At 49.4% G+C, this 18286-nt stretch overlaps 2 protein-coding genes across 10 annotated transcripts; both read right to left on the reverse strand.

Annotated features, from left to right (window-relative positions):
- Positions 1-3255: 3255 nt before the first annotated feature.
- Positions 3256-10049, reverse strand: LOC142839291 (GTPase IMAP family member 5-like). 8 transcript variants are annotated; one of them, XM_075955294.1, is made up of 4 exons: positions 9781-10049; positions 8952-9000; positions 7035-7082; positions 3256-5554 (listed from the first exon to the last, which is right to left on the reverse strand). In XM_075955294.1, the coding sequence occupies exons 3-4, from the start codon at positions 7075-7077 to the stop codon at positions 4668-4670; spliced, it is 930 nt and encodes a 309-aa protein (XP_075811409.1). In that variant the 5' UTR covers positions 7078-7082; positions 8952-9000; positions 9781-10049; the 3' UTR covers positions 3256-4667. The 8 variants fall into 8 exon arrangements, with proteins under 8 accessions (XP_075811409.1, XP_075811406.1, XP_075811404.1 ...); XM_075955291.1 differs by having other exon boundaries at positions 8952-9205; XM_075955289.1 differs by having other exon boundaries at positions 8952-9237.
- Positions 10050-12327: 2278 nt separating this feature from the next.
- LOC142839293 (GTPase IMAP family member 1-like) lies at positions 12328-16435 on the reverse strand. 2 transcript variants are annotated; one of them, XM_075955295.1, is made up of 4 exons: positions 16328-16435; positions 15260-15388; positions 14408-14497; positions 12328-13376 (listed from the first exon to the last, which is right to left on the reverse strand). In XM_075955295.1, the coding sequence occupies exons 3-4, from the start codon at positions 14448-14450 to the stop codon at positions 12499-12501; spliced, it is 921 nt and encodes a 306-aa protein (XP_075811410.1). In that variant the 5' UTR covers positions 14451-14497; positions 15260-15388; positions 16328-16435; the 3' UTR covers positions 12328-12498. The 2 variants fall into 2 exon arrangements, with proteins under 2 accessions (XP_075811410.1, XP_075811411.1); XM_075955296.1 differs by lacking the exon at positions 15260-15388.
- Between the last annotated feature and the right edge of the window lie 1851 nt (positions 16436-18286).

Raw genomic sequence — 18286 nt, forward strand, 5'->3', positions numbered from 1 at the left:
GAAAGATAAAAACCCAGAGGCAAAAGGTAGATGGAATAATTTAAGTTAAGAAAAGCTGGCTAGGGCTGGAGAGATGGCTCAGCAATAAAGAGTACTAACCTGCTCTTCCAGAGGACCCAGGTTCAATTCCCAGCACCTATAAGGCAGGTCACAGCTGTCTGTAACTGTAAGATCTGACACCCTCACACAGACAAAACACCAATGAACATAAAATAAAAATAAATTATAAAAAATTTTAAAGAGAAAAAAGAAAATCTGGTTAGAAATAAGACAAGTTAAGGCTGGGCGTTCATAAGAAAGAATAAGTCTCTGTGTAATTATTTGGATGCTGAGTGGCGGACCTCCCAAAGAATAAAGAAAAAAACCCCACAGATTTGTGTCTGGGTCCTCTATTTTATTCCATTGATCTGTGTATCTGGTTTTATGGTTTTTTTGGGGGGGGTTGTGGGTTTTTATTATTGTTGTTACTATGCTTCTGTAGGATAATTTCAAATCAGGTTATTGAAACCCCCAGCACTGTTCTTTTGCTCAGAATTATTCTTTAACTCTCTGGAATCTTTTTCCTTCCATAAGAATGTTATTTTTTTCTATTTCTTTGAAGACCACTGAACTTTTGATGAAGACTGTATTGAACCTGTGAGCTGGTTTTGGGAGTATTGACATTTTCACGCCATTCATTCTCCCAGCTTGTGGATATGATCCATCCTTTCATCTTCTGGTTTCTTCAGTTTCTTTCTCTGTTTTACAGTTCTCATTGTCTAGTTCTTTCATTGGATAGCTTTATTCCAAGGCATTTCTCTCACTGACCATGGCGCTGCCTTTTCCATTAGACTGGCTGGCCAGAGAGCCCCGGGATCCACCTGTCTCCCCCCCCCCATCAGTTCTGGAATTACAGATGTGCACCGCTGAGCTTGGATTTTATGTGAACACTTGTTTGGCAAGCACTTTGCTCACCCACCCTGAATCCATCTTCCCAACCTGCTTTTCACATTTTCAAGTTTGTGTGTGCACATGTGAGTGCAGTGCCTGTGGAGGCCAGAAGAGGGCGTGGGATCACCCAGAGCTGGATCACAGGCTGTTGTGAGCTGCCTGGTGTGGGTGCTGGGATTCAAACACTGCTTCTCCAGCAGAGCAATATGTGATCTTAAACCCTGAGTAGTTCTCCAACTCATTTTCACCTTTTTCTAATGGTTGAAGAATTCAGGAGAATAATGTTCTAGTTTCACACATGAAAATTACATGTAATTCAAAATTCAGTGCTCATCAAGTTTTATGAGCACACAGCCTCTTGATCATAGTGGCTTTTGCCTGCATGTGGTGTCGAGCAGCTATACTGTACTCTCCAGTCTTCCAAGCCCAAGACACCCACCCTCTGGCTCTCTGTATTACTGAACTTAGACTTTCTGGTTTCTGTGTTTCTTGACTGATGACCCTGCAATCCCTGGGGTGAGACCCACCCTGATCCTGTAGCCTCTTCACTCCGTTCCCCACTCATGCCCAGGCCTCTTGACTCCATTCTCTTGTATACCTTAGCTCCCCCTGCTTCGTAAACACTGTCCTTATCCTTTCTTGGGGCTGGAAAGAGGACGGAGACCTGGCTTTTACAGCTCTAATGAGATCAGGGTGGACTTATGACTAAAATAAGATTCTGTCCTCAGCTTTGTGTGTTAACATCCCCTCTGTAGGAAGTGGGGCACTAGGTGAGACACACCCATTGCTACACAGTCCAAACACCCTCCTTTTTGAAAGTCCCCAGTGTTATAGTTTGGAAAACAGAAGGAGGGAGAGTCACACCATACAACAGGGCTCACATGGGAGGCTTATTGGAAGAGGAGAGAAAAGGGACAAAAAGGGGACAGATAAGGGGGCAGAAAGTGGGACAGAGATCTGTTTCTGGGGGCAAGAGTGGTGGAAGAGGAAGAGACAGGAGGTGGATAAGGCCTGCCTTTTATAAGGAAACTTAGCCAATGTGCACGGGGTGCTCTTAGTGCCTGCAGCTGAGGGTGCATCCTGTCATGATCCCAAGGGCAGGCCAGTCCAGATGCCTGAATACTAACATTCCTCCTTCTTGTTTATTATAAAAAGGTGAGGAGTTAGAAAGGGGTAGCAGGGATGAGGATGCCGTGTTCTCGAGACTGCTTCCTGCTGACCTGGGGGGGGGGGAGGGTGTCGGTCACCTTTGGGGAACCTGGGATATCTGGGGTGTTGGCCATGTCCTGGGGTATCTGTCTGTTTCACTTCACTTCACTGTCCAGTCTCTGTATAACAGTCAGGCACCACGTGGACCTGGCAAAATGCTGTTTGAAGTGGGATTAAGGCGACTCCCTGGAGCTCACGAGAACTTTTGAATTTACACAGAGATAAGTTTTAGGCACATTAGAAAGCAACCAAAGAGAATTTGAAACCCTGAGCTTGTGGCTGTGATACTATAGTGGTAGAGTATAATGTTTAGTGCTCCGCCAGAGCTAGACTGATAGCTTACCAGAATTCCATCAATTAATGTCAAGATTGTGAACAGTAACAGAGCAAGAGAGAGAAATCTGGAACATGTTTTGTTCTTTTATACATCTCAGATGGCTTTCTCCTTGTCAGCACTTAAGCTTTCCCGTCTTCACATAAACAAACCTGAAAGCCCCTGGTCCTTCCCCATCCCCACAGCATCAGCTCACACCCTCTTTCCATCTGATACCAGGGACAGGTGGTTGATGATTGAGGGCAGTCAATAGTAAAAAGTGGAACAGAATAAACTTGTGCCACACTGGTAAGGCTGTCTCCTAAGAAGACACGGAAAAGGGACGGGAGAGATTACCAGGGCCACATGGAAACAGGAGAAGGGGGCCTGTGAGCAGGGACTGAAGGAGCACAGAGGCCAGCATTGCCCTTGGCAAGCCATGGGGGCCTCTGCCCAAATGCCCAGCTCTGGGAAAAGGACCCTCTCGGGAGACCAGAAACTCCATTATAGAATATATATCTTGTTTATCAAATCTTATTTATCAAACATATGACATCACTTATTTAAGTTCTCTGGAAGCTTGGTGTTGAACACTTGGCAAAGACGTAAGTACTTAGGTGTAAATCTCTAAGTCAGCTTTTGTTAATCTGAATAGACCTTAATTTTTTTTAACTTCTTTTAAAGTTTTATTATTAGCATATATGTTATACATAATACTTGGTTTATTATGCCATTTTTTTATTTTTTTCCATTTATTTATTTATTAAAGATTTCTGTCTCTTCCCCGCCACCGCCTCCCATTTCCCTCCCCCCTCTCCCAATCAAGTTCCCCTCCCTTGTCAGCCTATAGAGCAATCAGGGTTCCCTGCCCTGTGGGAAGTCCAAGGACCACCCACCTCCATCCAGGACTAGCAAGGTGAGCATCCACACTGCCTAGGCTCCCACAAAGCCAGTACGTGCAGTAGGATCAAAAACCCATTGCCATTGTTCTTGAGTTCTCAGTAGTGCTCATTGTCCGCCATGTTCAGCGAGTCCGGTTCTATCCCAGGTTTTTTCAGACCCAGGCCAGCTGGCCTTGGTGAGTTCCCAATGGAACATCCCCGTTGTCTCAGTGTGTGGCATTTTCATGCATTTTTATAATACATTTTGTTCATTTTCAGTCCCCAACACCATCTCTTATCCCTCCCCACTCCTGTTCATATCTTTCCTCTTCTCAAATAGTTTACCTCCTGAATACACTTTTATAACCTTAAATTTTTATCACGATATAGAGTATATTCTAAATCAGAGTTGAATCACATATAACTTTACATTTCTATCATCATACAAAGTCCTTACCAACCCAAAATGTTTGAGGCATGTTGTTTTCTTAGTCTAAAAGGAGATAAAATGAACAGAGGGATCAGGAGTTCTGAGGTGATTGATTGAGAAGGCAGAAGCTGGCCAGTGAGTCATCACCCAAAGGCCCAGGGGCCATGGCGTGCTGAGCCCCAAGAGACACGTGGGTTGCCTGATATCAGGGCTTGTTCCAGAGGTGAGAAACCATGGCGGAGAGACGAATCCTCACTCTTGGGGAATGGCCAGACAAGGGGAGGCTCACCAATCACGCCCATTTTGGTTGGCGGGGCTCTGCAACCTGTTAGTTGGACAAGTGAGGCTGTCATCTGTGGACCGGGATCCGGGGTCTCGGCATGCCTCAGGCTGCCAGTGGGCAAGAGGAAGCCCAGAAGAGCCTGCTGCGGGTCCGGCGCCAAGATTATAGTTTAAAAATCAGCAGGAAGGAGTAAAGCCAAACAGCAGGGCTCACCGTGGAGATTTATTGGAAGAGGAAAGAAGGGTCAGGAAAGGGGGCAGAGAGAGGGCCAGAGACTGGTCCCTGGGGACAAGAGTGGTGGAAGAGAAGGAGTCAGGAGGTGACAAGGCTTGACTTTTATGAGGGAACATGGCGAATGTGCATGGGGGTGTTCTTAGTGGGTGCACTTGAGGAGCAGCCTGTCAGGACCCTAAGGGCTGGCCAGTGCAGATGCCTGAATATTAGCACCCGGGCCTTTATGATGGAACTACTTGATTCACCCTCACGACTTCAGAAATACGTTCTTTTTCTTTCATACTTGATTCAAGGGATTCAGATGAGCGTGTAACTGAGGTACCCCAGTGCAGACAGGAATGTGAACCTTGGGAGAGGGCGCTGATGGCAGAAATCACCTAAAAAGGCTCAGTTCCACTGGTTAACATACAAGATAATTAAAATGCCAATAAAAATCAAACCACACCCAATAAGAAGGGCAGCTGCTGCGATTTGGGAGCACGAGCATGTCCTGACTCTGCAAGGCATCTTAGCCACCCAGCTGCCCTCCTGCTCCTCCAGCTTCCGCTTCTGCCTCCCCACCTCCTGCCTCACCTTGGCCAGGTAGCACCTGTAGGCTTCCTGGTACTCACTGCAGCCATCACTAAGGAGCACATGAGCATGAAGGAAGAGGTCGTTGCTATGGAAAGAGCCCTCACACTCCTGCTCCAGCCCCCTCACCAGGGCCATGAGCTCTGCCAGCTGTCCCTGCTGCTCTTCCCCTGAGGCCCTGTTATTAAAGGCACAGTACCTTCTCCCACACTCGTGGACCAGGCTGCGCAGGCTGTGGTTGTCAGTGTGGGTCACAAACTCATCCAAAGTCTCATTTGCCAGGTCTTCCTTGTGGGTGAAGAGGACGATCATGTGTCTCATGACTCCTGCCCCGAAGATCTCCTTCACCCTCCTCACGGCTAGGGTGTCCTGAGCTGTGAAGCGTCCCAGCTGGGCCACCAGCAGCAGCACGTGGGGTCCTGGGGCACACAGCAGGTAACAATCTCCAATGTCCTTGTCCATGTCTTGGTTCTGGGCCTTTGACTCAAAGATGGGGGGCGTGTCTACCACTAGCAGTCTCCTTCCCTTCCATGTGCCCGTCTCTGCCTGGCTGCTCCTGGTCACTGACTGGGCTCCAAGCCTAGACTCAAATGCTTTTCGGCAGAGGATGCTGTTCCCTGTGGCGCTTTTCCCGCAGCCAGATTTACCCACCAGGAGGATCCTCAGGCAGCCTGCTTCTGCTCCACAGTAGGCTTCCCCGCTCCCTGTGGACGAAAGTAGGTTTGTGCCTCATTCAGCAAGTCTTCGGGCTTTGATGTCCTGGGTCCTTGCAGATATCTCCTGAAATCAATTGTCCTCATTCCCAGAAAAATAGGTGCCATTCAAATGCTCCCAACTGTTTGCCTGTAATTTTAGGTGGTCCTGGGCTTTCATGAAGTCCCTGTTGGGAGCCCATTCTAGGACACATGGGCAGGGGGTGGTACTGCCACAGGAAGGAGAGGCTCTGTTCCATCTGGACCACAACAAATGTGCCATTTCTGAAAAAAAGGTCCCTGTGCTCTCCCCTGGAGGATGCTCAGGGCAGCTCCCCAGAAAACTGGTTGTGAAATAAGTATGCATTAGTTAAGGAGGAGGCAGAGATGAAGTCATGGCTGACAGCCACCTCTTTTACCCACAATGCTCCAGACTTACTGTGTGAATGTGCTCAGCTTATCCCCACCCCCCTCACCCCGAGGTTACTCCAGGTGTAAGAGCTACAGTGGCTCACACTCAAGAGACAGCTGGATTAGCCTAGGAAGCAAAGGGGGCACTTGGATTTGAGGTGGGGGACGGTGACAGTTAACATCAGGGAAATGATACAAAGTGGGTGGGTGCAGAAGGGTGGGAGAGAAGATGGTTAGAATCAGAAGCAGACATCTATTGCTGGGCGTGGCCCAGGGCCTGTAACAAGAGGAGCGATGGAGGGACACCATGAAGACAAGAGCTCAGATCTCCAGCCTTGAAGGGGTGAGGACAGGGGGCTGTCCTGTGTCCAAATGAGTTTTAAGTGCCCTGTACACTCCTAAAAATCTGTCATGGGGGAAAGCTGAGGGTGGCTCAGTGGTAGAGTGCCCATCCAACATTGTAAGGCTCAGGGCTCAATTCTCAGTATTACAGAAAACAAAATCGAGCTGATTCCCTTTACTCTGTGCTGGTTTTAATTTCCCTTAGTGTTATGGGGTATTCTGTAAGACATGATCACTTTAGGGCAACTTCCTTCCTTCCTTCCTTCCTCCCTCCCTCCTTCCCCTCTCCCTCCCTCCTTCTCTCTCTCTCTCTCTCTCTCTCTCTCTCTCTCTCTCTCTCTCTCTCTCTTTCTCTCTCTCTCTCTCTCTCTCAGCTGAGAGGAGATGAGGGAAGAAAGAGAATCTCTGTCGCTGTTTAGTTGCAGGCCCTTCTAACCCTGAACGTGTGTCAGAATCACGTTTCACCACATCGTGTGGAGGAGAGTGTCACCGTGGAGTGTGTGCGCGCATGTGTGTGTTTGCAAGCATGTGAGCCTGTGTGCATGTGTGTCTCTGTGCGTGTGTATGTGTATGCCTGTGTGTATGTGTGTGTGCATATGTGTACGTGAACACAGCAGCGGCTTGGACACAGAGATCTGGAGACACAGGGAACAAACGGCAGTTGTCTTCTCCTTCTTGATCTTGAGTGTCTGAACCTGTTTTGGGTCTCAGTCCCTTGAGGACCTTGGTGCTTTCTTACCTTCAACTATGGCTCCATATGCGCTCTTCCGGAGGCCTTCCATTTCTTCTGGAACCGAAACAGGAAAGAATTAAAGTCATGTCCACGTGGGAACTGGTGAGGCGCTTTGACTCAGGTAGCTCGGGGTAACTGTCCTCGTATGGCCATTTCCATGGCTAACTCTCGCGCCTATGTTGACTGCAAACATCTGTAAGTAACTGGCTGGAGTGAGGCAGGGGCATCACAGCACAGTGTGCTATTGCTCCTCCTCACTCGTGGGAAAGCAGGCGTTTCCTGCAGATGAACGAATGATCTTCTCCACTGTTGGGAGCTGTGAAACCCCAGATCCTGAATTTCTGGTAAACAACTTGTAATGCTTGCAGCTGCTCTGAGCGTGAGAACCTCAGGAGTTCCTGATGGCAGGGGAGTGGTTTCTGGTGGGTTTGGCTGGGGCATCGCTATCAGTTAAGGATCCCTATATAAGCTGCCCCTGAACACAATAAAGGGGGAATTCTGGCCTCGAGGATGACCTGTGTCTCAGTCTGTGAGTGTTGGTGTGTTTCAATCTCCAGGCCCTTGCCTGGCTCGCGAATGGTCCTGTAGTGCGGTGCCTTAAGACAGGTGTAGGGTTTCTACACTCCACCAAACTGGAAGTATAAAATGTCTGGAGCATTCTGTTATGATCAAGAACTAGACTTAAAAAAAACCTGAACCAAAGTAGATGAACCTGCCAGGATAGAGAAAATAATTGCTGTGCTGTGAATAACATTGGTTTGTTTGAAGTATCGGGCATTTCCAGCGTGGGAAAATGTTCCAGAGGCAAAGAGACAAATACAACAGGCTTTCCCTGGGAAGATGGCAGCTCCTCCAAGAACTGACCTGAAAGGAAGGAGGGCAGGAGGATTGGTAAGGCTGCCCAGAGTCACACATTTGCCTTATAGCTAACTCTCCCCAAATAGCTCTTTTTGCCTGTGTCTCTTGGACTTCTCACCCAATGGGTAGTTGAGGGAGATAATCCCTAATAAATCAATAAGCCTGCTGTTCTGGACCCACCTGGGGTGTCTGTTCTGTTTTGAAGGATTTCGTTAGAACCTGGCTTGTGTGCAATGTGGCTGTCACAACCCAACTCAGCAACATGAGTGGGGAAGCTTCTGAATCAGACGGACTACAGGAGACATATGTCCCACTAAAGGACAAATTCGTTGCCAGATATAAGCCAATGCCCACATGCCCAGAGATGAGACAGGGCACATGAGAAGGAGACACTGAAATGGTCACACAGGAGAAGAGACTGACAATAGCCTAGGAAAAGGAAGGGGAGGGGCGGGGCATGCGAGGGACAGGAACTGATGCTGTGGCTGTCAGCCTGCAGAGCACACACAGTGGGGTGATCGAGAATGGACAGATTTCTGCTCCAAAAGGAAAATTCTGCCAGTTTTGGAGGTGGGTGCAGAGGCCACGGGAGATTGGCAGGCGGCGTGTGAGCAGCAGTGGGTGACCAGGGGGCAGGTGTCACTCAGGAAGCAGGCAGAAGCTAACACACGAAATGAACATTCTTGTCTGAAGCCAGCCAAGCTGATTCACCAGGATGCTTTATTTTACCCCGCAGTGAGAACACAGCTCAGGGAGCCACTTTCTGAGAGACGGTCTTTCTGGCTTCCTGATGCGCAAGAACCAGGCTGGCAGCTATGACACAGGGGCAGAGCAAGGGCTGCACAAGCTGAGGACTTGACTCTGAGGCCCAGAACGCTAGTGAAAAGCTGGAGATGCTTGCCTGCATCTGCAATCCCAATGTCTCCCACAGCGAGGCAGCCGGTGAAGAGAGGAGACTTGGCCAGAAGCGGTCAGGCCAGCAAGCCCATGGTGTAGCAGCAACAAGAAAGATGCTGTTTGCACCAGTAGAAGGGCAGAAGTTGCTTCAGAAAGCTGTCCTCCTACCTCTACAAGAGTCCCGTAGCACCAGTGTGTGCTGCACTCTCTGACACAACTAAATTAAACAAAAACATCTTCTGTGACATCTGCTTCACCCATTGGCTTCTCCCCTCACCTTTATATCCAGGTCCTGGAGTCACAGAGCAGGTTGGTGACCAAGAGTCCAGGAAAACCACCCTCTCCCGTAAGATTCAGCTAACAAGGGGAGCGCTCACAGGAGTCTTGAACTCACGGCTGTTGGCCTGCCACAGTGTCTTGGGCTGTGTTATAGGAAAGGTGTGGGCTACGCAGACTGGAAAGAATTAGGGTGGTTTCAGAATGAGGTCAGGAGATAGAATTCACTGACTGGCCTTCTAGGGGAGGACTGGATCATGATGGAAGGAACACGGAGATTCCACCCTGGTCTGTAGAGCCTTAAGGCCCCGTGCTGACCTCTTAGGGGTGAAGCCTTTGTGACCTGAGTGAGCTTTGAGGAGTTTGGGGTAAAAACGGGGAAGAGTTCGCCACCTGCTGGGGGTCTTGGGAAAACCTGGGCCCTGGGACTTTAAGTTTCCCACCTGCCCAAGAGGAAGGAACATTGGTTCAGCTTTGTTAAACCGAGGGTTTCCGAAAGGCGCAGGCAATGGGGCGGAAAGTCCCAGCATCCCCATAGGTCTGGGGATGATGACATGGAAATTTCAGGGCCCTCCCCCACCGTGTGCTGTCGCTGATGCTCACTTCACTGTCCAGGGGACCCAAAGTACCAGAGCTCGCCTGAGGGCCCGCTAAAGAGCAGCAGAACAGGTCCCCGTTGGTCCTCCCGGCCCCCAAGTGGCTGCCAGAGCCTCCTCCTTACCCGGGCCAGCAGGGCTCAGCCTCCAGTCACCAGCGTGAGTCACTTGCAGGCAGGCAGAGAACCTGTGCCTGCTGGATGATGCTCTCACAGAAAGGCCACTCGCAGAGCCATAACTCCAGAGTCAGGAAAAGAAGAAAAAACACGGTGACAGCACACGCCACTGCCCCGCAGGCTGTCCCCGAAAGTCGGGGAAAAGGCCTTGAACGCTGACCTGAAATCCACCAGAACACAGCAGAGCTGCGTGGTAAATGGCCGCTTCCTGTGGAAAGCTGTCAGGCCGCCCTGCCCTACTCATTTCCTCTTCAGAAAGGTCTGAGCACACAGAGCACTGGGAGTCAGATGCTGGGCGGTGGAGGACAGCCCCATCCCCCAGGTTCCAGAAAGCCCTCTTAAGATTGGAAAATGCTGGGCCCTGGATTCCCCCCGTTAGCACCAAAGGTGAGCATCCATCGCCCCCAAGACCCTGGGCACCACGTGACCACTTTGTTTTTAGACGGGTCCCCTAAACGGGGGCAGAAAAGCACTGCTGGTCCCAGAGGGCCTGGACAGCCCCCTCAAAGAGCATCTGAGCTCAGACATGAGACTGGGCGCTGACTGCCTCTTCTCTGCTGTGTGGAGCATTTCTTTACCTGACTGCACCTGTTAAGTATTGAACCTTGAGCATAAAACCCAGCTCTGGCTTATGCAGGTGGTTCTCATCTCAGAATTCCCCCATGATGCTTTCTGTTGACAGGAAGTGTGCTTGGCTTTAGATTATGGATACTAGGATTTCAGGGGAGCTGAGGAGGTGACACGCTAAGAGACTGCAGTGAGGTGGGGTGGTGGGGAGAGTTTAAAACCAGATAGGTGCAGTCCTCTGCATCCATTTTCAAGAGGAGACATAACTCAAGCTGAGCATGGTGGCTTTTTCTTATCATTGTTTGTCAGGGAGCTGAAGCAGGAGGATTGCCTTGAGTTAGAAGGCAGCCTAGCCGTAGCTCTTCCTCCAGAGGATGTGGTGGCCCCGTTATTAGTGTCACTGTCCTTTCTCCTAATTGGTAGTGACCAGCTGTGTCTTTAGCCGGAGGGAAATGAGCTCCCCACGTCCTTCGGGCAAGAGGAAGGTCTGCGATGGGAGGAGAGGGCTTCAACCTAAGTTAGAGCCCATGTCCCTGAGGAGCAGGGTCTGACATTCCCTGATGTTTGCATTCCACCAGCTCCTTCTGCTCTTCACCTGGAGAGGAAAAAAGGATTTAAAAAGATAAACATCTCAAAGCAAAGGGGATAGGAAGGACAAAGGGGTCTAAGGACTTACGTTGTTTTTTTTTTTAAGAAAGAAAGAGAGAGAAAGAGGAAAAGAGAAAGAAGGAAGGAAGGAAGAAAGGAAGGAAAAGAGAAAAACTTCTGAGGGATGGTTATGTTCCTGTTAGAGAGAGTTTTTTCCATTTTGATTTTTATTCACCCCTCGGCTTTTATTTTTTCACACAGTTTCAACCTAGCAGACAGCACTGGAGTGAATTTGGTTCTGTTTGTTAGGGCAGGGTGGGAGGTGGGGAGGAAATCAACAGACTCTGATCCATCCTGGAGTTGTAACTCCAGACAAAGCCAGAATCTATCAGAAACCTAACTGTCAAGAGTTCACACATTAATACCCCTCTCCCAAACTAGAAATTGAACCCAGGGCCCTGAGCTAGGAACACCTGATCCTCCTGCCTCTGCCTCCTGAGTGGCAGGCATGTGCCATCAAGCCCATCGTGAAATAATCCCTTTGTTTAAAGAAAAAAAATGAAAAAATTTTGATAGCTTCCAAACTTGATATCTATTTTCACAGAGAAACAAACTAAGCCCAAAGAAGCCACGTGCCTGTGTTCTCTAGAAAGCAGGCAGTGACCCTTCTGTCCTCATGACTGTTATTTAGGGAGCCAGTTTCCAGACCCTGGACTTTGGTTTGAGCACAGGGAAGAAACTCCTGGCCGCCATCTTGTTAGAGATGTCTGTGGAAGGGAGGACAGGGGGACCCTAAGAGCCTCAGCTTCTGGGTGACTTAAGGAAAACAACTTTCTAGACACAACAGGGCAGGTGCACACGTGATCACAGAGGCTGTGGCGGCATGCCCAGCACCCGAGCAAGTGCAAGCCAGACATAAATGCCCCCTCCAACCAAGAAACTAGTCACAAATCATAACTCCTGGGGGAAGGAAAATGGATTCTCTTCAATGAAGTGACACTGGGTATATCAGCCCAGGGCAGGCCTCATGCTCAGGAGTATTGGCCAACAAATGCAGCTTTGTGCTGTTTTAAGGCATAAAACAAACAAAAACCATGGAATTCTGAGAGGAGGGAGGTGGTGGGGACTTGGGAGGACTTGGGGAAAGTGAGAGGATATGACCCAAATTTATTATATGAAATTACCAAAGAATAAGTTTTAAAAAGAAAGGAAAATGCTTGTTCTCTCTTTGTACTGCGATCTTGTCCCCATTTACAAACTAGCAGGAGTATTTGTTGTTTTAATAGAAGAATGACACACAGGGATGATGAAAAGGTCTAAAGGAAAACTTTAGTTAGACAAATTTTATTTTTTTTTAAACTCTGAATTATGTAGTTAAAGTTGAGACTCATCACCTCAAATTTGCAAAGCTGATACCGTGTTTCCCACAGTACTGCGAGCTCTGAGCAGAGATCTAAGTATTCCTTTTTTAAAATATTTTCTTCCTAGTTAAAACATCTTCTAAGACCAGCATTATCTGCTATTCTGGTCCCCAATGGTCTGAGGCGCCTTTCTGTAGACCAGCAGGTGGATCAGGAAGGCCACACCCAGGAAAATAGCCACGCCCCGTCTCCAGCTCTTCCTGTAAGATTTCTGCCAGTCCCACAGCCCAGTTAGCAGCCTGGTGTGCAGGGGCCTCTGCATGCGTCTTGCCACCATCTCTGCCACCTTGCTGACTTGGTCCTCGGGGTTAGAGCCCCGCAGGGTCCTCACCAGATCATACACTTCATTGGAGTAGTACGCCCCCCCGTGCTCCCTCACCAGGCCAGCGACCAGGCCCAGCAGCTCCTCAGCTTGTGCCTCGCGCTCGCGGGCAGTGGTTCGGTTGTTTAGGGCGCACACGCGGCCCCCGCACTCAGCCACCAGCTCCCGCAGCGCGCGATTGTCTGTGCATCGCACGTAATCCTGCAGAGACTCTCCTGCCAGGTCCTCCTTCCGAGTGAACACCACCACAGTCCGCGCCATCACCTGCTCCCCAAACACCCGCTTCACCCTGGCCAGCATCTGGCTGTCCTGAGTGGTGAAGCGACCCAGCTGGGTGACCAGCAGCAGCGCGTGCGGCCCGGGCGACGTCTGTAGGAAGCAGTGGGCTGTCTCCAAGCACGCAGGGTCGTTCTGTTTGACCTCAGAGCTGAAGACATCCGGGGTGTCCACCACCTCAACATACCAGCCGGCCCATTTCCTGTTGGCCCAGGAGCAGGATCTGGTAACAGGCACAGCCCCCAGCTTGGATTCGAAGCATGTCCGGCCCAGGATGGTGTTACCAGTGGCACTCTTGCCGGTTCCGGTCCTACCTACCAGGATGAGCCTCAGTGGGGGCCCCTTTGGGACCTGTGAATCCTTCTTCAAGCCTGAGGACCAGATAGGGCAACATTGAGTCAGAGACACGGCTTTTCCCTGGGACTTGCCTATGTTCTAAACTTCAGCCCGAAAGGGAACGAACCGCAGTGCCTGCTCCCCTTGGAAGCTGGTGCGCCCATCTGCTCTGGGCTCTCAGAGCTCAGGCTCCTCCCCATCTTCCCTCTCTGCCCTTGTATTTTCTGCACCTGTAGGTGCTCCTGCTGCCTTTAAGAAAGAGTCCATTATAACTCCTGGGTCTACCAGGATCATCAGGCCGACCTGATGCTGATTTGACCCTAATGTTTCCCCCACAGATGCTGGTCATCAAGCACAGGGGAGCCCCTCAGCCCCAGGCACAGGTTGGATGGCAGCCCACCAAGTGCTTGTGTAAGGGCAGGAAGTGCTCAGGCTAGGGCACACCTCTCCTATGGAAGTGGAGACAATGTGGGCCTTTCCCTGGGCTGTTAGAGAGGAGAGTTCACCTGCTTCCCTCTTTCTCCTCTCTTGTCTTAAGCTGGCTCCTTAAAGAGAAAGCCCTGCTTTAGATAATATTTTGTTACATTTTATCTATGGGGACGCCATATCACTGTGTCCTGTGGAGGCTAAAGGTCGAGTTTCAGGACTCAGTTCCATCCTTGCATCGGTGGGCTCAAGGGTTGAAGTCAACCCATCTGTCCTGGCTGCTTGTGCCTTTACCACAGTCATCTCCCCGACCCCCCAAATACTAAATATGCAGTTAGCCCTCTATTCTAACACTGGAGAACTGGTGAGTGAGGCTCACTCTAGTCCTGGGTTTCCCATCCTCTGTGTCATTTTTGTGTGAAGACCAGAGTAGGTTTAGGATCCTCCTTCATGCTGTGGGAACCAGTGATGGGGGAGGGGGGTCAAAGCTGTGAGCTTCTCTCAGCAGGGCAGGGGCAGAGACACAGTCAAATGAGTTCTGCTGTTTCATCCCAGGGGCTCCCAGATCTGAGGAAGCTCCACCCACTTCCTACCCTTAGCGCCCACACCAGCTGGGATGCATTGAGAGAAGGGCTGTTACCATAGGTGCTTTCCTTGTCTCTTGCCATCTTCCTTCCTCCCATGCTTCTCAGGACTCTCAGTCACGATTTCCTCATTCATGCGCTCATTCCTGCAGACGGGCAAAACCAACCACAATGTCAGGCTAAGTCTAAAGAGCAGGGACACTGCAATGCAAAGCAAGGCCTTAGGGGCCAGGTGAGCAGAGACATGGTGGGTGCCTTTGTCCACCACAGGAAAATCTGCTGTTCCTTCTTATTGAGAGCATCTGGATTTTTGAAGAATAGTTTCCGGGGGGACCAGAAAGATGGTTGCAGTGCTAGCTTGACAACCTGAGCTTGCTCTCCTGAGCCCAGTAAAGATGGATGGAAGAACCAGCTCCATGAAGTTGTCTTATGGGTTTCTGAGCCCTTCTCTTTAAGCAACTTCCCTTCCACCAAAGATGTTCTGACTGCACAGTTATTTGATACAGCCAAGCACGCTCTGGTCACGTATGCCTGGTCCCAGGAGTCCCTAAGTACAAAGCACGGTGTCCCCTCAGTCTGCTGCTCCAGCCTCATTTCCAGTGAACAGGCCTCGGTCTGTGACTGCACAGACCCCAGATTCAGTCTCTCCAGCCCTCGCTGGCTTTTCTCTGGCGAGAGCTCTGCTCCCACATTCTCACCTGAGTGCTTGTCTTCATTTCTCATCATTTCAGAATCTGTCTCTTTGTCTCCACTCTAGGTGATGGGTTTCCTCCCACACTCCCCCCTGTGGGCACCACACACACAAAAAAGGAAGAGGATAACTCAACACCCTGTCTCCCTAGAGGGGCTTTGGGAATAGGTTGGGTTAACACCTCTTCCCTCTCCCCAAAGCCTTTAGTAGAACTCACTCTATGGTTCTGTGTCTCTGTTCTGGGTGCAGGAATCAGCAAATTCCCACAAATGATGCAGAAATGAAGAAACAGCCACAAGACTGAGAGCAGCGAACAAGACTTCTGCAGGAGCTTGAAGACCTTGTCCTGGGGGAAATGAGGAAGCGTGTGCATGGACTCAGGGGAGGCCAGGGCAGGCCCCCAGGACTCCCCGGAGCTCAGAGTGATAGCCAAAGAGAAAAAAAAGACAATGAATGAAATCTTGGGTGACAAATGGCTTTTATTATCTGGGAATATAAAACAAGAACAGTTCTACATGCTTAAGAGAGCTCAGGAGTTATCTAGTTTCTTGTCTTGGTGTTTCTCGGAAATATTTAGGTGTTCCCCTGGACATCGCATCTCTTGGACCCGTCCTCAGTGGTTCTGCTAAAACAAGTTCCTCATGAGGTTAATCCACACCCAGCATTTGAAAATGAGCTATTTCTCCAACTCTTCACTGTAGACATGAAAAAACTGTGAGGTCCCTATAGTTGGAGCGGGACAAACTTCATTCAGGAAGCAAAGGTTTAAATGACAGGTGGGGACAGGGCTTGATGACCAAGTTCCATTCTCTGAGGTGTGTTAGAGCCCCTTCCCCATGCACACGCATACAGGTGTGAGATTAAGAGACTTCAGAGGGGTGCAGACTTGGCACATCAAGACTGGCCTTGAAGGCATGGTTTATAGAGACATAGAAGCATCTTCTGCGTTTGTTGAATGTGCAGTTTGAGGAATGGTATCTTCTAAACCGTGCTTTGCTCCTGGAATGGGATCTAGAATAGGTTTCTCATACTGTATGAATGAAGTTTGGGAAGAGACAAGATCTGCCCATCAAAATCTGTGTACTCCTAAGACTTCCTCTGAACTTGCTCAAGTTGAAACCCAGACCACCCCTCAGGCGTCTGGACGCCGGCTCTTGCCTGCGCCGCATGCGCTTGCAGGGTATGCTCCTGCGTAGTGCTTTGTAAAATGCCGGTGTGTAGGCAGCAGACACTTTGGTCTCACAGCCCAGCCCCCTCTCCACCCTGCTCACAGGCTCAGGCTCACCTTTTTTGGTGACAGATTTTAAAGTGGCCAAGAGAAGCCCCAGAGAACTCCTGCCTTCCCTTCAGCCATGAGTAAAGAGGTCTCTTGGTCTTTCGGTGCTGAGCAGAGAGGAAGTCACTGGGCGGCCTGGGTCCCCGAGATCAGGAAACCCAGAGAAAGGCCGGATGATGACGGCTTAAAGAGACAGAAACATTTGCCATGCAGCTGTGGTCTTGGCATTTCCCTACAGAATCAAGCACTGTGACCAAGGGTGTCTGTGTCCAGCGGGGTCAGTAGCATCAAACACGCTGCCATAGCCAAAGGAGGGAAGGAAGATTTAGGACTCCGAGGTCTCACTCTGTCCTAGACTTGGTTCCTGCTAATCTTCAGTTCTCTTTTGCTCTTTAAGGATTTCTCTTACTATAAATTATTTTCCAGGTTGAGACAGTAGGATGACAAATTTAAGAGCATTCTAGGGTACTTAAGAACACTCACCAGGTGTGGTGGTGCATGGCTTACTCCCAACACTTGGGAGGCAGAAGCAGGTGGATCTCTGTAATTTCGAGGCCAGCCTGGTCTACAAAGCAAGTTCCAGGACAGCCAAGGCTACTCATCTCAAAACAAGACAAAACACCAAAGACTAGGGGTGTAACTCACTGATAGAGCATTTACCTAGAATACCCAAGCTCCTGGGTTCTATGCCCAGTACTTAAGTAAACAAAAAAGAAAATTTAAAAAATAGAATGCCTAATATCACTGAGGCTGATATTGGCTATTAGTGATTAATTTTTAAATCAATGCATGCAGACTTCATTCATTCCTATTTCACTAAGTAAACACTTTTTATTCAGAGGTGTGAGCTATTTTTAAATGTGTTTTAATGGTGATTGGAATAGTTACATGATTTTTTTCTTTTGATATATTAGTATTGCAAAATATGCTGTTCCTATACGTGTATTTGTGTGTGTATGTATCCTTGTGCACGTGTGCATGTGCATGCGTGTAAAGATGGGGTTCCAAGGCTTATGGGCTGTTGAGGTGGGAGAGAGAGCGGTGATGAAAGGAGCCACTAGGGAGTCGTCTTGAGATTTATGGCTGAGAAGGGAAGGAAAGAACAGGATTGGGCAAAGACAAGTTAGACTGAGACACAGTCACAACAAATGGTGACTCCACAAGGCACTCTACAGTTTGTACTGATCTTGAGACTGAAGAAGAGGGGATTGGATTTTATAACTCTATCATCTGGTTATTAAATGTAAACTTCCCCTGGAGAAAACGCTTAACCTAGAGGCATCTCTCTTCAGCAAATGCAACCTCTGGGCATGGGCAATAGCCAGACACTGGAGACTGCCAGCTGGCCGGTTGGAGGGAAAGCCAATCTCTGGGCCGTTCCTATAGGTTGGGCATGCTGATATTTCTCTTGTTCCACCCTTTGAGCCTGTGTCTCAGCATAGCTTTAAAGATGTCCCCAACAAACGCAGACGTGTCCAACTCTAGGGAGATTGAGGCAGGAAGTATCATGAGTTTAAGGGCAGCCTAGGCAGCCCTGCCTCAAAATAAAAACTAAAAAGGGGTCTGGGCATATAGCACAATGGCATAATACTTACCTAACGTGTGAGGCCCTAGGTTCATCCTCACTAGAGGGGTGGGAACCTCCTCAAGGAACCTTCTTCCTGGCCCACCCTCTCCACTCTTGCCCCTGTAACACCACACTTAGAAGGAACCTTGACCTTGTGTCCTATAGCACCTGGCCATGTGGCCATGGAAGTCGACACATACAAGAGAGAAGTGAGGAAGAAGGACCAGAGCAGGGCTGAAATGAGTCAGCAGGGCCTCTGTGAACTTCTGATTCACAACAGTTCGTCTTATTCTGTGGTGCAGAGCAATTCTGGGAAATGATTCAGACCACAGACATATTAAGATACTATTGATAACCATCTTGTGGTTTCTTGCACAGCCCTTGTTTGTGAAGAATTTCTG

Source organism: Microtus pennsylvanicus, chromosome 21, assembly GCF_037038515.1.
Source record: "Microtus pennsylvanicus isolate mMicPen1 chromosome 21, mMicPen1.hap1, whole genome shotgun sequence".
Classification (NCBI taxonomy): domain Eukaryota; kingdom Metazoa; phylum Chordata; class Mammalia; order Rodentia; family Cricetidae; genus Microtus; species Microtus pennsylvanicus.